Source organism: Mya arenaria, chromosome 3 (assembly GCF_026914265.1).
Source record: "Mya arenaria isolate MELC-2E11 chromosome 3, ASM2691426v1".
Lineage (NCBI taxonomy): Eukaryota > Metazoa > Mollusca > Bivalvia > Myida > Myidae > Mya > Mya arenaria.
This window is the reverse complement of record NC_069124.1, coordinates 17,094,321-17,109,173: the sequence shown is the minus strand read 5'-3', so window position 1 is coordinate 17,109,173 and position 14,853 is coordinate 17,094,321. Positions and strand designations below refer to the sequence as shown.

The following is a 14,853-nucleotide window of genomic DNA, read 5'->3' as shown; positions in this document are numbered from 1 at the left end:
AAAATATATTTACATTGCACAATGATACTTGATATGGTGTGACGTCAGCAGTGTGGAATACGGATGTTTTACACTAAGTAAAATACGTTTAAATGAATTTTGCGCTATCTACTAGTATTGCAGGTTTAAGATGCATTTATTATAAAAATTAATGTGCAGTTATCTAGCTGTTGCCTATTGACCAGATGTTTCTAATACTCATCCCAGATACAAAAGCTTGTCATATTCTGACTCCTTTCGATTTCATTGTCGCTCCTATAATGATACAGCATATGTTAAACGATTTTTATATTGTAGTTATGGTAATTGTGATATCCCTGTAGTATGTGACTGCGAAGCTAGATTACTAGTCAAATAGGAATACAATTTGAATAGATTTATACTTACAGAGTGTGTCACTCCTTTCCTCTAAAAAATAGAAATGAATAAACATAATTCAATGTTCTATAGAAAATTATATTTAAATACATAATTAGATAACGTACTTCAAGAGACAGATAAAAATACATGTAACTTTTTATCCTTAAAATAGGACTTAGTTATTCAACAATGTTTATGAATTGTTTAACAAATGGCGATAAGGCTTTTATGTATGTGGTGTAAGTTTCTTTTGTTGTTTGTATTTGTATATGTGGTGTTCATATATTTGTGTCTTTAGTTCATTGTCGTGGTGGCCCATGTCTTGTGCCTCTCAACCGGGTTATTTTTAAATTATCGTCAACTAGGCTTGTCACTGCAGTTTCAATGTATTATCTAAATCGAATTATACACACTTATATACCTATATACAAAAGTGCTCATATGGTATTGTTTGGACGCGTTCTAATGGCATTTGAAACAAAATTAATATTTTGAGAAAGAAAGTTTGATGTACAGTTTGTCTAAGAAAAATACAAAGATCATATTGATAAAGCTATTATAAGTCACTTCTTTCGATATATGTATATTTAATTATATCATATTATGCTTGAGTAAGTCATTATCAATCCAGTAAAATATAAAGAGAAACTAATATAAAAGTCCTTTCATTCAGGTACTGAAATACTTCAAGTAGTAAACTTCAAGTTTAAGCCGTTTACATCTGGTTGGAACATTATATGACACTTTATGAGAATCAATATTTACAGCATGTAGTCGGTAGCTTTTAACTTATTGCATATTGAAAGGTTTTGGCATGCCATTATGATTATTGTATACGAGCCTCAAATGAGGCCAAAGTGCTTAAGGCGAAAAAAAGCAGGTACCAGTTTCTTTTAAGAATCATTTTGCTGAGGAATTTAGAAAAAAAGATTAGTAATACATTATTATGTATTTATGACAACAGTACGGGTAATTTTTGTAATATTGGTGAATATTTACTGAAATAAACTGCAAAAACCGGTGGGGGTGGGGGGGGGGGGTAAATCAGGTGTTACGTTTATGATATTGTGTTTAAATTTGCCTTTGGGGTATTTTTGGACACGCTTATATGACAATTGAAACAAATGGATATTATTAATAAAATGCCAATATTTTGTGTTGAAAGTACATTAAACATAATAATGAAGCTATTCCCAACATATGATAATATATATTTCGCACTCATTCTTTTTTCAAAACAATGAAAGGGATAGGTCAGGTCATCGACTAAAAAATGTTAATTGTTAACAAAAAGTACAACACAGATGCTTCTAAAGCACAGGCAAAAGATGTAATAAAGTGTCCAGAAGTCACAAGCAATAATTTCATACCTTCCCCGCCCACCCCAGAAAATAATACATAAATTAAATCTGGCTTACCGACACAGTAGGCGGACGGACAGTCCCAAAGATCCGTGGCCAGGAAGGCGTATACATTTTGTGGACACAGCTGTAGTTCAACTGTCATGGTCTCAATGCATAGCTCTTGTCCATGCGCCATGCAAAGATCAACATCTATTGCGCCTTCTTCGACGGTTTGCGGGAGTTGGCCTACATATCATCGGAATAATTCATAATCGTAACGTTGACATGTCCGTTTTACTTTCACTTTTTTATTTGTTTACATCTTTCAGCATTCATAAATGCTAAGTCCCGCTTTACACAGGAAACAAAATAAATCACGAAATGCCGCTATGGAAAAAGCTAAATGGAATATGATGAATCCGGAAGAAAAAGAGCATAATATGTTATCGATGCGGTGCTGTTCTAACTACTTGTTTGAATAGGCTATCGATGCTGTTTTTGATTATATAAACATGAATGGTTTATGTAATTAACTTCACAATTGTATCTATAAATATAAACAAAATAGGAAAATTAACAACGTGTCATACCTGTTCTATACCAAGAAAACACAGTTCCACATGGAATTGCTTGTGATGAAAGTGTATAATTTCCCAACAAATACCACCCGGCGACCAGATACTGGTCGCACAATTCGATTTCATCTTCAGCCAGTGTGTAACCACTCACTCTCCTCTCAAGATTTGGTATCAAACCAAGGTTTGTGATGCATGGATCAACTGAAAACAAAGACATTAAAATACCAGATAGACGTCGCACAATGCGGTTTCATCTTCAGCAAGTGTGTAACCACTTACTCTCCTCTCAAGATTTGGTAGCAAACCAAGGTTTGTGTTGCATGAATCATCTAAACACAAATGGATTAAAATCACTCTATGTGTACTCAGTGTCTATAATATGGTGGCTGATATCTACCTAATCGACTTGCTGAATGAAAAATATCCGTTATTATTATCCCACGAAAAGTTGAAAACCTCCGTACTTATCAAAACTACACATTAAAATTTTGGCAATATTATCGTGTTAATATCAACTCTTCGGCTTATGTTTTAGGGGCAAACAACTTAGAGTTTAACTCAAACCCTCAAAAGTGTCATCATCTCGATTCCGCGACAAGGTCAAGGCCAAGTCGAAAATCGTTACATATGGTTATATTTCTTTTGACATATTTTCCTTATTACTTTATCAAATACAATACATTCCATATACCTATAATCAGAAATAAAATGCGCATTAAACCCTCTATTTCAAAAACAATTATTTTGAACAACTCTCAATAAACACATCATTTCGAAAACGGATCGTGAATAGGCTTTCAATTTTCTAATCAAATAAATGAGTGTTTGCGAAAATCATATCACCCTTGTTTTCAAGAAGTAAACCTTCAAATAAACCGGAAAATTACATCATCCTCTGCGGAAACGGAAGTCGATAACATAAAAATAACGAAACGGAAATAAAAACAAATCCGCATTTTCTTGGATAAAACGTATTTATTAAACTATTCGAATGTGTGTTTAGCACATTCAGATGGTACTTACTATCCCGAAACTGAACATGAGGTTGAATAAGACCATATGGTTAAGCAGTTAATGTCATGTTAATAACCTGTCATTCATTTCGGACATGTTGGATTTTCGGATATCATTTTGCGGTTCGACTTATCATGAACAACAGGAGATTATTTTCCATTTTATTATATGAGGCAAACCTATAAATATGACTTCTATGCACCCTGAAAGCAAAACGTGTAGAGATGGAACAATATTCAGGTTGCAAGTCCTCGTGTCCTGGGTCTGGGACTGCTGGTCCACAAACGTCTTTTTCCCCTAATTTATACTTCTCAGTGTGTAAAATGTATAAAACTATATAAGGTGGTGTGGCATTTTGTATTAAACGAAACAGGACAATTATGAAGTGTTCTATCAATTTAAAAAGCACTATTCGTGTAAAACTACTGCTATGGTGAATTGATTTCATGCTGTACCTGTGTAAATAATAATAATATGCTAACAAAACCTGCATATATCAGAGTAAAATATGTTTTGCATCAAATACGTGAAGGTAAATATAACAAACAACATTTCACTCGCCTTCAGAATCCAGTTTTTATTTTACTTTATCAAAATCGCCTTTCGCTGCTTCGTTAAATTTTTAAAATAGAAAAAAGTTGTGTGTTTTTTGTTAATTAAGGTATTCACACCAGTGCGCTTTCTTGGCTACCAATTAAGCGGTGTAATATTGCTGAAATCGCCATGATGATATGAAAGACATGTTCTAGATATGATCTTCAAACTGTTTTCCATGTTTAGATTTCATGCTTTGAAATTCAACTGTAAAGTATAGCGTTTAAGGATATATTTCCGCAATTATTTTACAATAGAAGAGTCAAATTCCATGTTTGTTTTCGTTTTATTATTTTACTAGTTCCCGAGTTGGATTGGTTTTGCCATAGTTATATTGAGTCGCGATTTAGTGACGGTCAATCCCAAAACGAGACTACATGCTCTACGAAACGACCCTCCGTTGCGCAATGTCATTCAACAGGTAATTTACGGTATTCGCTAATAAAATTCCACATTATATACAAATATGCATGCAATGGAATTGAAATAATTCGATTTTGTTTAGTATTTATGAAAAATATCTTTTTTTTGTTGGGATTTTTTTTCTGATGGAGATTTTCAAAGGTCAATTTTTTGGGGACAGGGCTGTCGCGGGTACCCGGTTGGCACGGAAAAGAAGGGTAAAAGGCCGCTGATATTACTATAGAGGATAAAAATAGTTGACAGCAACTTCCAAAATATTTGATTTTAGTAATCGAATATGCGAAAGGATAACCGAATATTCCAATAATAAATTTGCCATTCGTATGCATCCCTAGTTCTTTTCGAATCGCTCGCCACATTTTTTTTCTTGAAAGTCTGAACAATAATTTGGTGTGGCCTTAAAAAGAAATTTGTCGCTGCGTGAATTCTAAAGAAAAATTGACAAGTCGATTTGATACTTGATAATTATCGAATAAATGCCAACTTGTCGACCCATGATTTAATGTGACAAGTTGAAATTTACTTGCTTTAGTTACTGCTGTTCGTGTTTAATTAAGTATCGAAGTCAATAAATGTAAATAATGGTTTCTATCATATTATCTTATCAAACAGTTTGTTTTCAATAGATCCACGTGCATACTTTACTTTAATATATCCGTGGAAGATTTAATGTTTATCTTATATATACTTATTGTTTATGCGAGTAACCATCAATAATTTTCAAACTACGATTTCATAGACTTTCATTGTACATAGGAAAGTGTAGCAGCTGACTTTAAGCAGTACCAGTGTGTGTATACCACGTGATAAATTGTGTCATAAATGCTACGTCGGAAGGCAATATTATGCTTCGAATGAAGACTTTAAACAAAGATAACTTCACTATTTCTTCACCATTTTAAACGAAACATAGCCCAGTCTACGCCGCTTACGGAGCCCCGCATTCGGTCATTTACCAAAATTGATTGAGAGTTTAGTTTCTTAAATCACTTCGATAAACCTTTTCACAAAAAAGCCGTCCGACGAAGCACTGACAAAATATTATTCTTGAAACAGGTTTGTGGAAGTGCTTGGTGAAACTAATCACCTTATCAATCGTCGGTAATAAAACGAAGGTGGGGCTCTTTTAGCGCATTGACTTCCCTTTTGTTTCCTTTAAATGGTGTAGGAAAAAAAAGATTTTGTTTTAGGTTTTCATTTTAAGCAAAAGGTTGCCTTCCGACGTAGCATATATGACGTAATTTTATCACGTGGTATACACACACTGTTGATTCGGAATATCAATAAATTAATGCTGATTACGTGAACCTACCTTGAGACAACGACAATCCAACCATGCAATAAACAACAGAAACTAGCAGCAGAAATAGTCCCATGGTCACCGGCTCAATACCATTTTTATTAAAGACTGACACGTATTAACTTTTCTCGTATTGACTTCTGTGTCTTGATCATTGAATTTCACTTCCTTCTTGAAAGGACAGAAATGTCCTAATTCTATTTCATGAATTATATTATGTTTTTAATTACATTTCAATACACGAAGGACAAATATTGAAGATTTGTAAAATACCTTCATTCTGGTTATATTTTAAGCCAGGACAAGTGTACTTCCTTTTTGCAAAGGTTTAACAGCAGGTATTTATATTAAAGGTTTAGTATTTCATAAAACTGCTGTGTAATTTCGCAGTTTCATTTTTGAATAAATATTTGGTATGGTGTAATGCGATATAACGATGACGTGCTTGTGCTGCATTAAAACTAATGTGTAGTTGTACATACAGAAATAATGAAATAAGGACGTTTTAGAATTTGCCTAATTTGGTGAATTTTGTCATATTACCCCAGATTTCGTATTAGTTCACGTACGGCCTGTGATCGGAGAATGAGAGTAAAGAGAAAGTAATAGAGGATATTTGTTGAATTAAGTGTGACAATACGAGTTTTCATAGAAAAAATAATAATTTCCCAAGTGGCGCAGCCACGAGTGCAAATATTGTTTTTTTTCTTTTATCACGAAAGAAAATAACTATGATCTAACACTGATGTAAATCAATTATCTTTTCATTTCAGGCAATATTTTCAATTCTTTCCCGCCTGAGATACTCTTGTTACAGGACAGACCCTGTCAGGAGTTCCTTAATGCATTGAAGTAACCGCTGCGTGGATTTTACCCCAAAACGCGCGAGCAGTAGGTACGTTTACAGGTAATCACACGGATTCATATATTTTCTGACTGTATAAACAAATAAAGTTGCAATTTTAAGCAAATAGTAATACTATATAAATATTGACTGCCTTGAGAGTGCATATTGTCAACCTGAGGTATATACTGTCGACCGAGGCGATATATTATCGTCTCATAAGGTAGAAATATCGTGTTTTTTGCACCTTTCTTCCAAATTAAACTCGGTATCCTTCATAAGAACCATAATTGTTTTATACATTTATTCATCCCCTTTTGGTATATTGTACAAACCAATTGTATTGATTGTGGTAAATCTTTTATGGGAGTAAGAGTGCATATTAAAATTTCCTTGTTTTATATGCGAGTAAACAGTTTATTACACAGAATTATTTTCAAACAAAAAGATGTAATAGACTTACATTGTACATAGGAAAGTGAAGCAGATCACAGACAGTACGTGAACCTACCTTGAGACAACGCTGATCCAAACAAGCAATAAACAACAGAAACTCGCAGAAATAGTTTCATAGTCACCGGCTAATACCATTCCACTTAAGACTGACACGAATAAACGTCCCGGTAATGACTTATGTTTCTTGATTCTTGAATTTCAATTCCTTTTTGAACAGACTGAAACGTCCTAATTCTATTTCATGAATTATATTTTGTTTTTTTTATTTGATTTATATACACGAAGAACAAATATTAAAGATTTTGAAGTTTTGAAGATTTTGAAGAAATGCCCGCGTTCTGGTTACATTTTAAGCCAGTACTTGTGAACTTCCTTTTTGAAATGGTTGTAAAGCAGGTATTTATATTCAATAATTTATATTTAATATTTCATAAAATTGCAGTGTAATTTTGCATTTTCATTTTTGAATAAATATTTGGTACGATGGTATACGAGATAACGATGAAGTGCCTATGCTGCATTCAAACTAGGGAGTTAATGTACATAAAGATATACAGAAATAAAGGCTTTTTAGAATTTGCCTTAATTTATGAGTTTTGTCATATTACCCCAGCTTTCTTATTACTTCACGTACCGCATGTGATTGGAGGATGAGAGTCTTCGTAGAAGGAAGTGATAGCTGGTACTATGTGTTGATTTAAGTGTGACATCGTATTTTTTCGTGTTCATATGCAACATAGTTTAACCCGAATACCTGTGGCTACAACAAGCAGCGATTAAACCATATGAGAGATTAATAGAGAGAGTGCACCAGAGTATAGCACTGTCACACGGACCCCATTTACCGTCCCTCCCGGAAAACGATTAGTATTGTTTTGTGGTGCGGCGGGGAATCAAACCTGCGATACCTGGCTTTATAGTCAAGTGCGTTACCACTAGACCACGGAGCGTTACCACTAGACCACGGAGTCGCCATAATATGAAGAAAAAACGGCGAGTGGCCATATTTATAGCGTTTACGTGGCCAGATAAAGCGGTTCTAAGTGGTTTGACCGTTCCATTCCGTATAGTTTTGTTATCACAAAAGGGAAATCACAAAACCATTATTGATTAAGATTTAGTTTAACCTTATTTCTTCTATAATGAATAATTCAAAGAGAAACACTTTCGATCATACATGCGATACAGTTAAACAAGTTTTTGTTAACAAATTAAAACTAACACTGCGTTTTCAAAACTAGCATATTTTAGGATGAATTCGGTTTATTTTGTTTTCGTGCATCCATGCAGTATGAAAGACCGGGAATAGTACGTCTTTTACCATCAGAATGAAGTCAAGCAACAATAACGACGCATTTATGGTTCATATAATTTGAACGTAAGTTTATTACTATCAAAATGTGTAAGCTAATGTTAATATATTAGTTTGCAACTTACTGACATCACAAGTCCTTGTGTAATTATCATATACCCCGGTGTTGTTGCACATACAGGTGTTGTTCACACAGTGAGAGCCCTGAATCTGGGCGCAGTCGGTGTCACTGCTGCATGGGGTACCGATTCCAGTTGCTGAAACGACAGAAAATCTAATAACAAGAAGCTCTGGTTTAGACACATGCAATTGACCTCAACAAGATGACACTAAATAACTTTTTGTTCTGCATTTTGATCCAGGAGGTTGTATTCGACTAGAGTGGATTTTTGCAAATTTTGATTACGAGGCCCTAGCCCGGGTCAAAACGCTGTTTTTTTATCACTAGCATTGAGTCATTTTCCAGTCGGCACTGTGTTGTCAGCCAGACATGACATGCATTCTATATGAAGAATACTCCCAAGACCGTATTTTGTTTCTGATGTTATGTTAGTAAGCGACAACTGTTTCGCGCCCTTTCAGCATTTTTTCAATCCGTCTATTAAAATTTTTAGCTCGTTGTCGTTGAACGTAAATAAACGTGCACAATTATCTAATGACACTTAGCTTATCTTCTGCACATTAAATAATTGACACATTTGTTGAAAATGCATATTGCATTAGTTATAGTATATTTACTTCTAAAAAAAGAATGGCTGTGTTCTAAGTTTCCACAAATATGATTTGTTCCCTACTATGAAACTAAAGCCCTTTTTCGGTGATGCCTATGTCATTGAATGATAAGCTTTGAGTATTACAACAATGACCTATTGTAACGAGATGGCTGTCACGCGCAGTTTATTTTGTTATATAATCGTATACAATTATTATGCTCTGAGCTGTAAATGATTAACGATCTTCACATATTGTAACTGCTTTCTTATCAGTAGTCTATCGCCATTAGTTCTGCATTCAATAAGAGGGGTTTTGTGAACATACAGCTGAAATAATGTACGTAAATAGTGTATTCAATGTCTTTTTCACTTTTAACAGTTGTGAGTTTCCGACAATAATTATTTCGTTATTTTATCTTTCTTTAGTTTAAAGCAAAATTGGAATATGCCTAGTTGTTGTTTTCAATATTTAACAAAATCACCGTTAATGAAAACAACTGGGGGTTTTCATACGGAAACGTCAATTGTACAATATTTTAAGTGCTTGATTATGGTATGAAAGTAGGTGATATTTGATAAAAAAGTAAGAATTTACTATTTCAAATTTCAAATAAATTATATTCTGAAATGCCACTGCCGAAAAAATATAATAATATCTGGAAAACCTTGAAACTGAAAACCATTGGAACCGCAATACATAAATGATGCAAGATAAGCGTTAAAATAAAGGGTCCTTCAGGTAGAACACGGGAACCACGGGGATGCTATGAGCATGTACTGCCTCTATACAACAGACAGACACGTATGACTACAGTATCGAGGTGACCGCGGTGGCAAACAAAATGTTAATTGTTTTTTTACCCCATTTTTGGGAAACCCATTTGGTACCCGTCCACCCATGGAAGGCTCCTCAAGTTTTGATGACTTTGATGCTAACTATCGTGGTATCTCTGTTTAACTGAAGCCAGATTTCTAGTTAACTATGAAAATTATTTAAGTTTGTTTATACTTACAGAGAGTGTCCCTCCTTTCCTCTGCAATAGATAAAATATCTAACGTACTTAAAGAAAGCAGTTAAAATTGCGTTTTTTCTCTTTAAAATTTGGCATAAACCATTTAATCATTTGTATGTATTACTAAATGAACTTCATGTTCTTATGGGTCTTTGCTATAAATATGCGTTAGTTTTCTATTTGAGATTTTTTATATTAAGTTACTTTTAAAATACTGTCACGTTTTATGTACTCTTTGGGTCATTATCTTTGACTTAATACCTTATTCAAGAATCGCCCACCCGAGTGTTTGCCGCTAATCGCTGTTACAACACATGCAGGCAACAAACATGCTGGTAGATATTGGTTGGAAAACCCCAAAACCAAGGAACAAGCTGTAGCGTAACAAACATGCTGGCACATATTGTACGAGAAAGCAGTAGACAGTGATCTACAAATAGTGTCATACTGTTTAACAGTGGCAATTCCTCCTCCCCCATCAACTAGGTAATGCTTTTCACTTTAGCTTGACTATTTTCCTCCATGCAACATCAGGATGGAAACAAATAACATCTGCATTAACAGCAGAAGCTCCTCTTAATGATAAATGTTGACTTAATGTAAAGTATGAAATCGAAATTAACCGAATAAGCAATATTTTCATTGTGTACATCAAATATGTGGAAGCTGTCTTTTGGCGTTTCTTGTCTCATTCAGTGTCTGTGAAATTATTATGTGTTTCAAGTATGTATATTTTGTAGGTATTACATTTTTTTTGTCTGTTATATTTTTAGTCTAAATATATTCTTGATTTTTAAAAGAAATTTTAAAATAAATTGTTTACTGTTGTAGTTATTTTCTTAAAAAGGGGATAAATTAAGGGGTTGAAAAGTCTTCGTTTATTAGGGGTTGAAAGGTCTTTGTTTAAGGTGGGGTTGAAAAGTCTTAGCACTTTTAGGCGTTGAAATGACAAAGGGGTTGAAAAGTCTTTGATTTCACAAATGACAAAGGGGTTGAAAAGTCTTGGGGTTGAAAAGTCTGACAGCCCTGAGAAGGAGGACGAGAATATTAATGGTGGTACTTCTTCAGAAGATGACACGGAGTTTCCAGCCCAGAATAAAAAGAAGACCGCAAAGGTGGTGCTCACTCCCGAACAAGAGCAAGCCGTCTGTGACTGGCTCCATGAGTTCCCACAATTCTGGAACACGCGCCATGAAAGCTACAGGAAGACACCTGAGAAGGACCTCTTGTGGGAAGAGCAGGGCCAGAAGTTGGGGGCAGCCATCTCAAACAATGGTACAGGAGCACTAGGTCCAAGTTTGGTCGTGTCAAGACCAAGAAGGGCTGGAATGAGATTGTGGTCATCGACTTCCCCATCAAATTGGCCCGGCTGCTTACCCGGGTACCGCCTGCGCATCATGTTGTGGAGGATCACACAGTACTTGATGATGAACTGGACCACCTCTGGCGACTGCTGCATCCTACCAAGAAGTACTCTAAACCGGTTTGCCATGATGCCAAAGGCATTCTCTACAACCCGACGTCCTCTTAATATGCGGTAATTGTACATTGCCTGTGATCTGGTTATGCCTCGGGTGGAGTAAGGTTTCATCAAGTTGGTACGGAGTGCGAATGCGTCGTCCGCAAGTAGGAAGTAGGGGGTGTCCTCATCATCAGAAGGCAGTGGATCTTCTGGCAGGAACTCTATGGTACGGTTGTCCATGGCCTCTTTGTGCTCACTGCCGTTGAAGATCTGGGCATCGGACATGTGACCGGCTCCTCCCACATTACACCACGGGAACCTGTAGTTGGCAACAACCAGGGACATTAGGACAATGGAGTAAAACCCCTTGTAGTTATAGTAGTAGGAGCCTGACTTGATTGGGCATTTAATGGCCATATATTTCCCATCCAGGGCACCCAGAGCATGAGGGACGTTCCACCTCCTCTGGAACTGCACGGCCACCTCTCTCCATTCATCGGGGGTGACGGGGCACTGGCAGAAAGCTGGCGATGGTATGTCTGGACACTCTGAAGTTGTACTGCAAACTTGGGTAGTTGTCCCCAGTAGCCAGGTGCCGGAGTACCACAGCCAACTTCAGCCCTGGTTCCAGTGGTTGTCTGAACTTGGTGTCCTTCTTCTGGAGGCGATGCGTCAGCCGGTTGAACAGGAATTGGAACATGTCTGGAGGCATGCGCAGGTAGTAAGTGAACGACTGCACATCATCGTTCCGGAGTTTGACCTTAATGTTGTGGTACTGGCCAGCTGAGACTCGCTCATCTTCTGTTAACCAGGTCCTCACACAGAACCGTTTCTAGCTATATCTTCTTCGGGCCCTTTCCCTTCTTCTTTCCTGCAGGACCTCGGCCTGGGCACGGATGTAGGCATGATGCTGAACAATCAGATCAGCCTGGAAAAGTCCTAGTACTTGCTCATCCATACTGTCCCTGGACTGGACTGGACTAGATTGGATCACCCCAGGCCTGAAATCACACTGTTTTAAATCAACGAAGATCGCAGCCATTAACATGTCTGACCCTCTGTAACCCTCTATGGCGTAACATCGACGCAACTGCGTCGCACACTAACCCACATCGACGTATGTCTGTCCTATGTGCATCCCAGTGCATCGCAACTCTGACACTCATCATCGCACCATCAACGCAGCTATTGCCGCACACCGACCGACACCGGCCCATTTTGACCGAATACTGACGTAACTCTGACCCATATGAATCATGGATGTGACATTTGTGTTCGAAAATGTTCGAAAATGCTCGACGAGGTTTGCGACAGCCCAAAATTTACTGACCGACCCTGATTGACACTAACGCAGCGCAAGTGAAATGGGTGTATTATCTGTGTGTTGCTCGAGGGGAAAAACGATCAAACACAGCGTCGCCGTTTGTGCTTCTGGCAAGTTTTATCATCTCCACGAACAATTCTCTCAATCATTATTACAACACCGAGCGCACTGAAAATACATAAGCAGAAAAACACTGCAAAAACAGCGTTTAATGCCTTGATGCTGTAACAAACTTTACTGTTTACACTACATGTAAAACACAATGGGGAGTGGGACGGCGAGTGTACATTTTTGTATGCTGTCCTACATACGACGCAAACGGAAAGGAAGAGCTATGGCAGACTGGTTACTGAGTTCAGCCTTAAATCTTGATATCTATGTACATTCGATCCCAGAATCGAAAGCAGTCTATAAAAGTCAATTGCACTTCCGGCGTCATGGCATGTTTCGCAAAAATATGGATAAAACGAACGACGAAACAAGAAACGTAACCGAGGAGGAATAAAACTAGTTCGACAATAGGACATAGTACATTTGAACTCATAAACAAAAGCATTGGATATTTTTATTAAAAATAAGATGTGATTTGTTTGTGTTTATATCTATTTATATCTATATATATTTCTAAATAAAATGTGCTTAAACCAAACCTCTGTGTATCTTTGATAAGGATTTTTTAAAAATCGATTTAAGTCGTATTACGCGGTTGTCTCTCCTGACATAACGCGTGTATACGATACCCACATCCAAGGGTCAAGCTGGAGCTGAACGGTCCGACCCAGGGTAGTTAAAGACAAGAATTTTAAAAAAAGAGAATAAACATACTGAGACGTTAAGTCACAAGGTCACATAACGGACTTCTGAAATGACGTCAATGACACCAAAGGAATTAGTTCTTGTTTAGTGCAGTAATAAAGATTGTAAATCGAATTATGGACAACATATCATCCCAGAAAACGCCGCAAAACGTTGTTGCAACTTTGTAGCAACGTTTCAGCTAAGCCCTCGTAAATAATTCTAACACAAAAACTACAAAAACGACAACAGTTGTATATAGAGAGAGACCGACTAAACAAATGAGCCTTAAAATTGTAAATCTGAGAGAAACAACCTATTATGGACAATTTTGACAAAAGCACTTCTTCCCCAAGCATTGATTCGTGTTTTTAATACATCTTTGGTGGTACCAATTACTTTTACATTTAAAATGATCTCATTTGACCATGTCGACCACATGGCAATCTGCACATGCAATACAGCTGAACTGTTTAACAAAATGCACTTTAAACCAATTACCAAGTGGTCTCTCATTATCACAACGACATAACTCATATTTCTGAAATGGACATCCCCTCGCTATATTAATTCCACCACAGTCGCTACCGTTATTTTGTCGTTGAACTTATGGAATTGAAATCACGTAATTTTTCGCCATGTTCATACATTTAGGAAAATTGAATGCTTAAACGTATATTTGACGAACTGCCATTTCTTATACTGTCCACAAGATTAATCGATTCGTTTTCATCCTTTTTAAAGATAAAACCCAATGCTGTTTGCCATTAATATGAAATTGTCCTGATGGAGGTGGAATTTGATGAAGTCTCGGATTAATGCTTTTTGTTCCTGTTTTCCGTTGTATATTGGGACCTTGAAGTATCTTGAAAGCCATTGAAATGTGGGAAATCTCTGTAGATTCAAAAGCATGCCAAGAAATCCTATCTAATTTTCGAGTAAGAAGGAAACCCCTGTATGCTAGCATATAACTGGATTTTAGCAGCGTATGCATTATGTTCCACACTCTTGAATTATGTTTAAAGATTGAAAACATCAAGTACAAATGTACTAACTATATTTCTTAGTTCCCCAACAGCTTAATATTTTCCTCACGCCGGCCAAATCCTAATAGCCTCTTATAGAACAATACCGTAATCAAGTCGTTTAATTTAACAACTTGATGACGGTATTGTTCTGTTAGAGGCTATTAGGATTTGGCCGGCGTGAGGATGTATTTTGACCCAAATAGAATCACGAACCCCAGTCAACTTATCGACTACCGGCTCAAAATGTTATGACTAATGTATATTTAATAAAATGATACCGGGGAGTCGTTTATC

The 14,853-nt window shown here is 36.5% G+C and overlaps 1 protein-coding gene across 3 annotated transcripts in view; it reads right to left on the bottom strand.

The window, feature by feature from the left end:
- LOC128227759 (fibrillin-1-like) overlaps positions 1–5,909 on the bottom strand; it is a 35,865-nt gene extending 29,956 nt beyond the window's left edge. For all 3 annotated transcript variants that reach the window (XM_052938571.1, XM_052938572.1, XM_052938573.1), the window contains exons 1-4: positions 5,625–5,909; positions 2,294–2,482; positions 1,779–1,949; positions 388–408 (exon numbers count right to left, since the gene is read on the bottom strand). In XM_052938571.1, coding sequence (XP_052794531.1) covers positions 388–408; positions 1,779–1,949; positions 2,294–2,482; positions 5,625–5,688 — 445 coding nt within the window. In that variant the 5' untranslated portion in view covers positions 5,689–5,909. The remainder of the gene's footprint in view (positions 1–387; positions 409–1,778; positions 1,950–2,293; positions 2,483–5,624) is intronic.
- Positions 5,910–14,853: the final 8,944 nt, after the last annotated feature.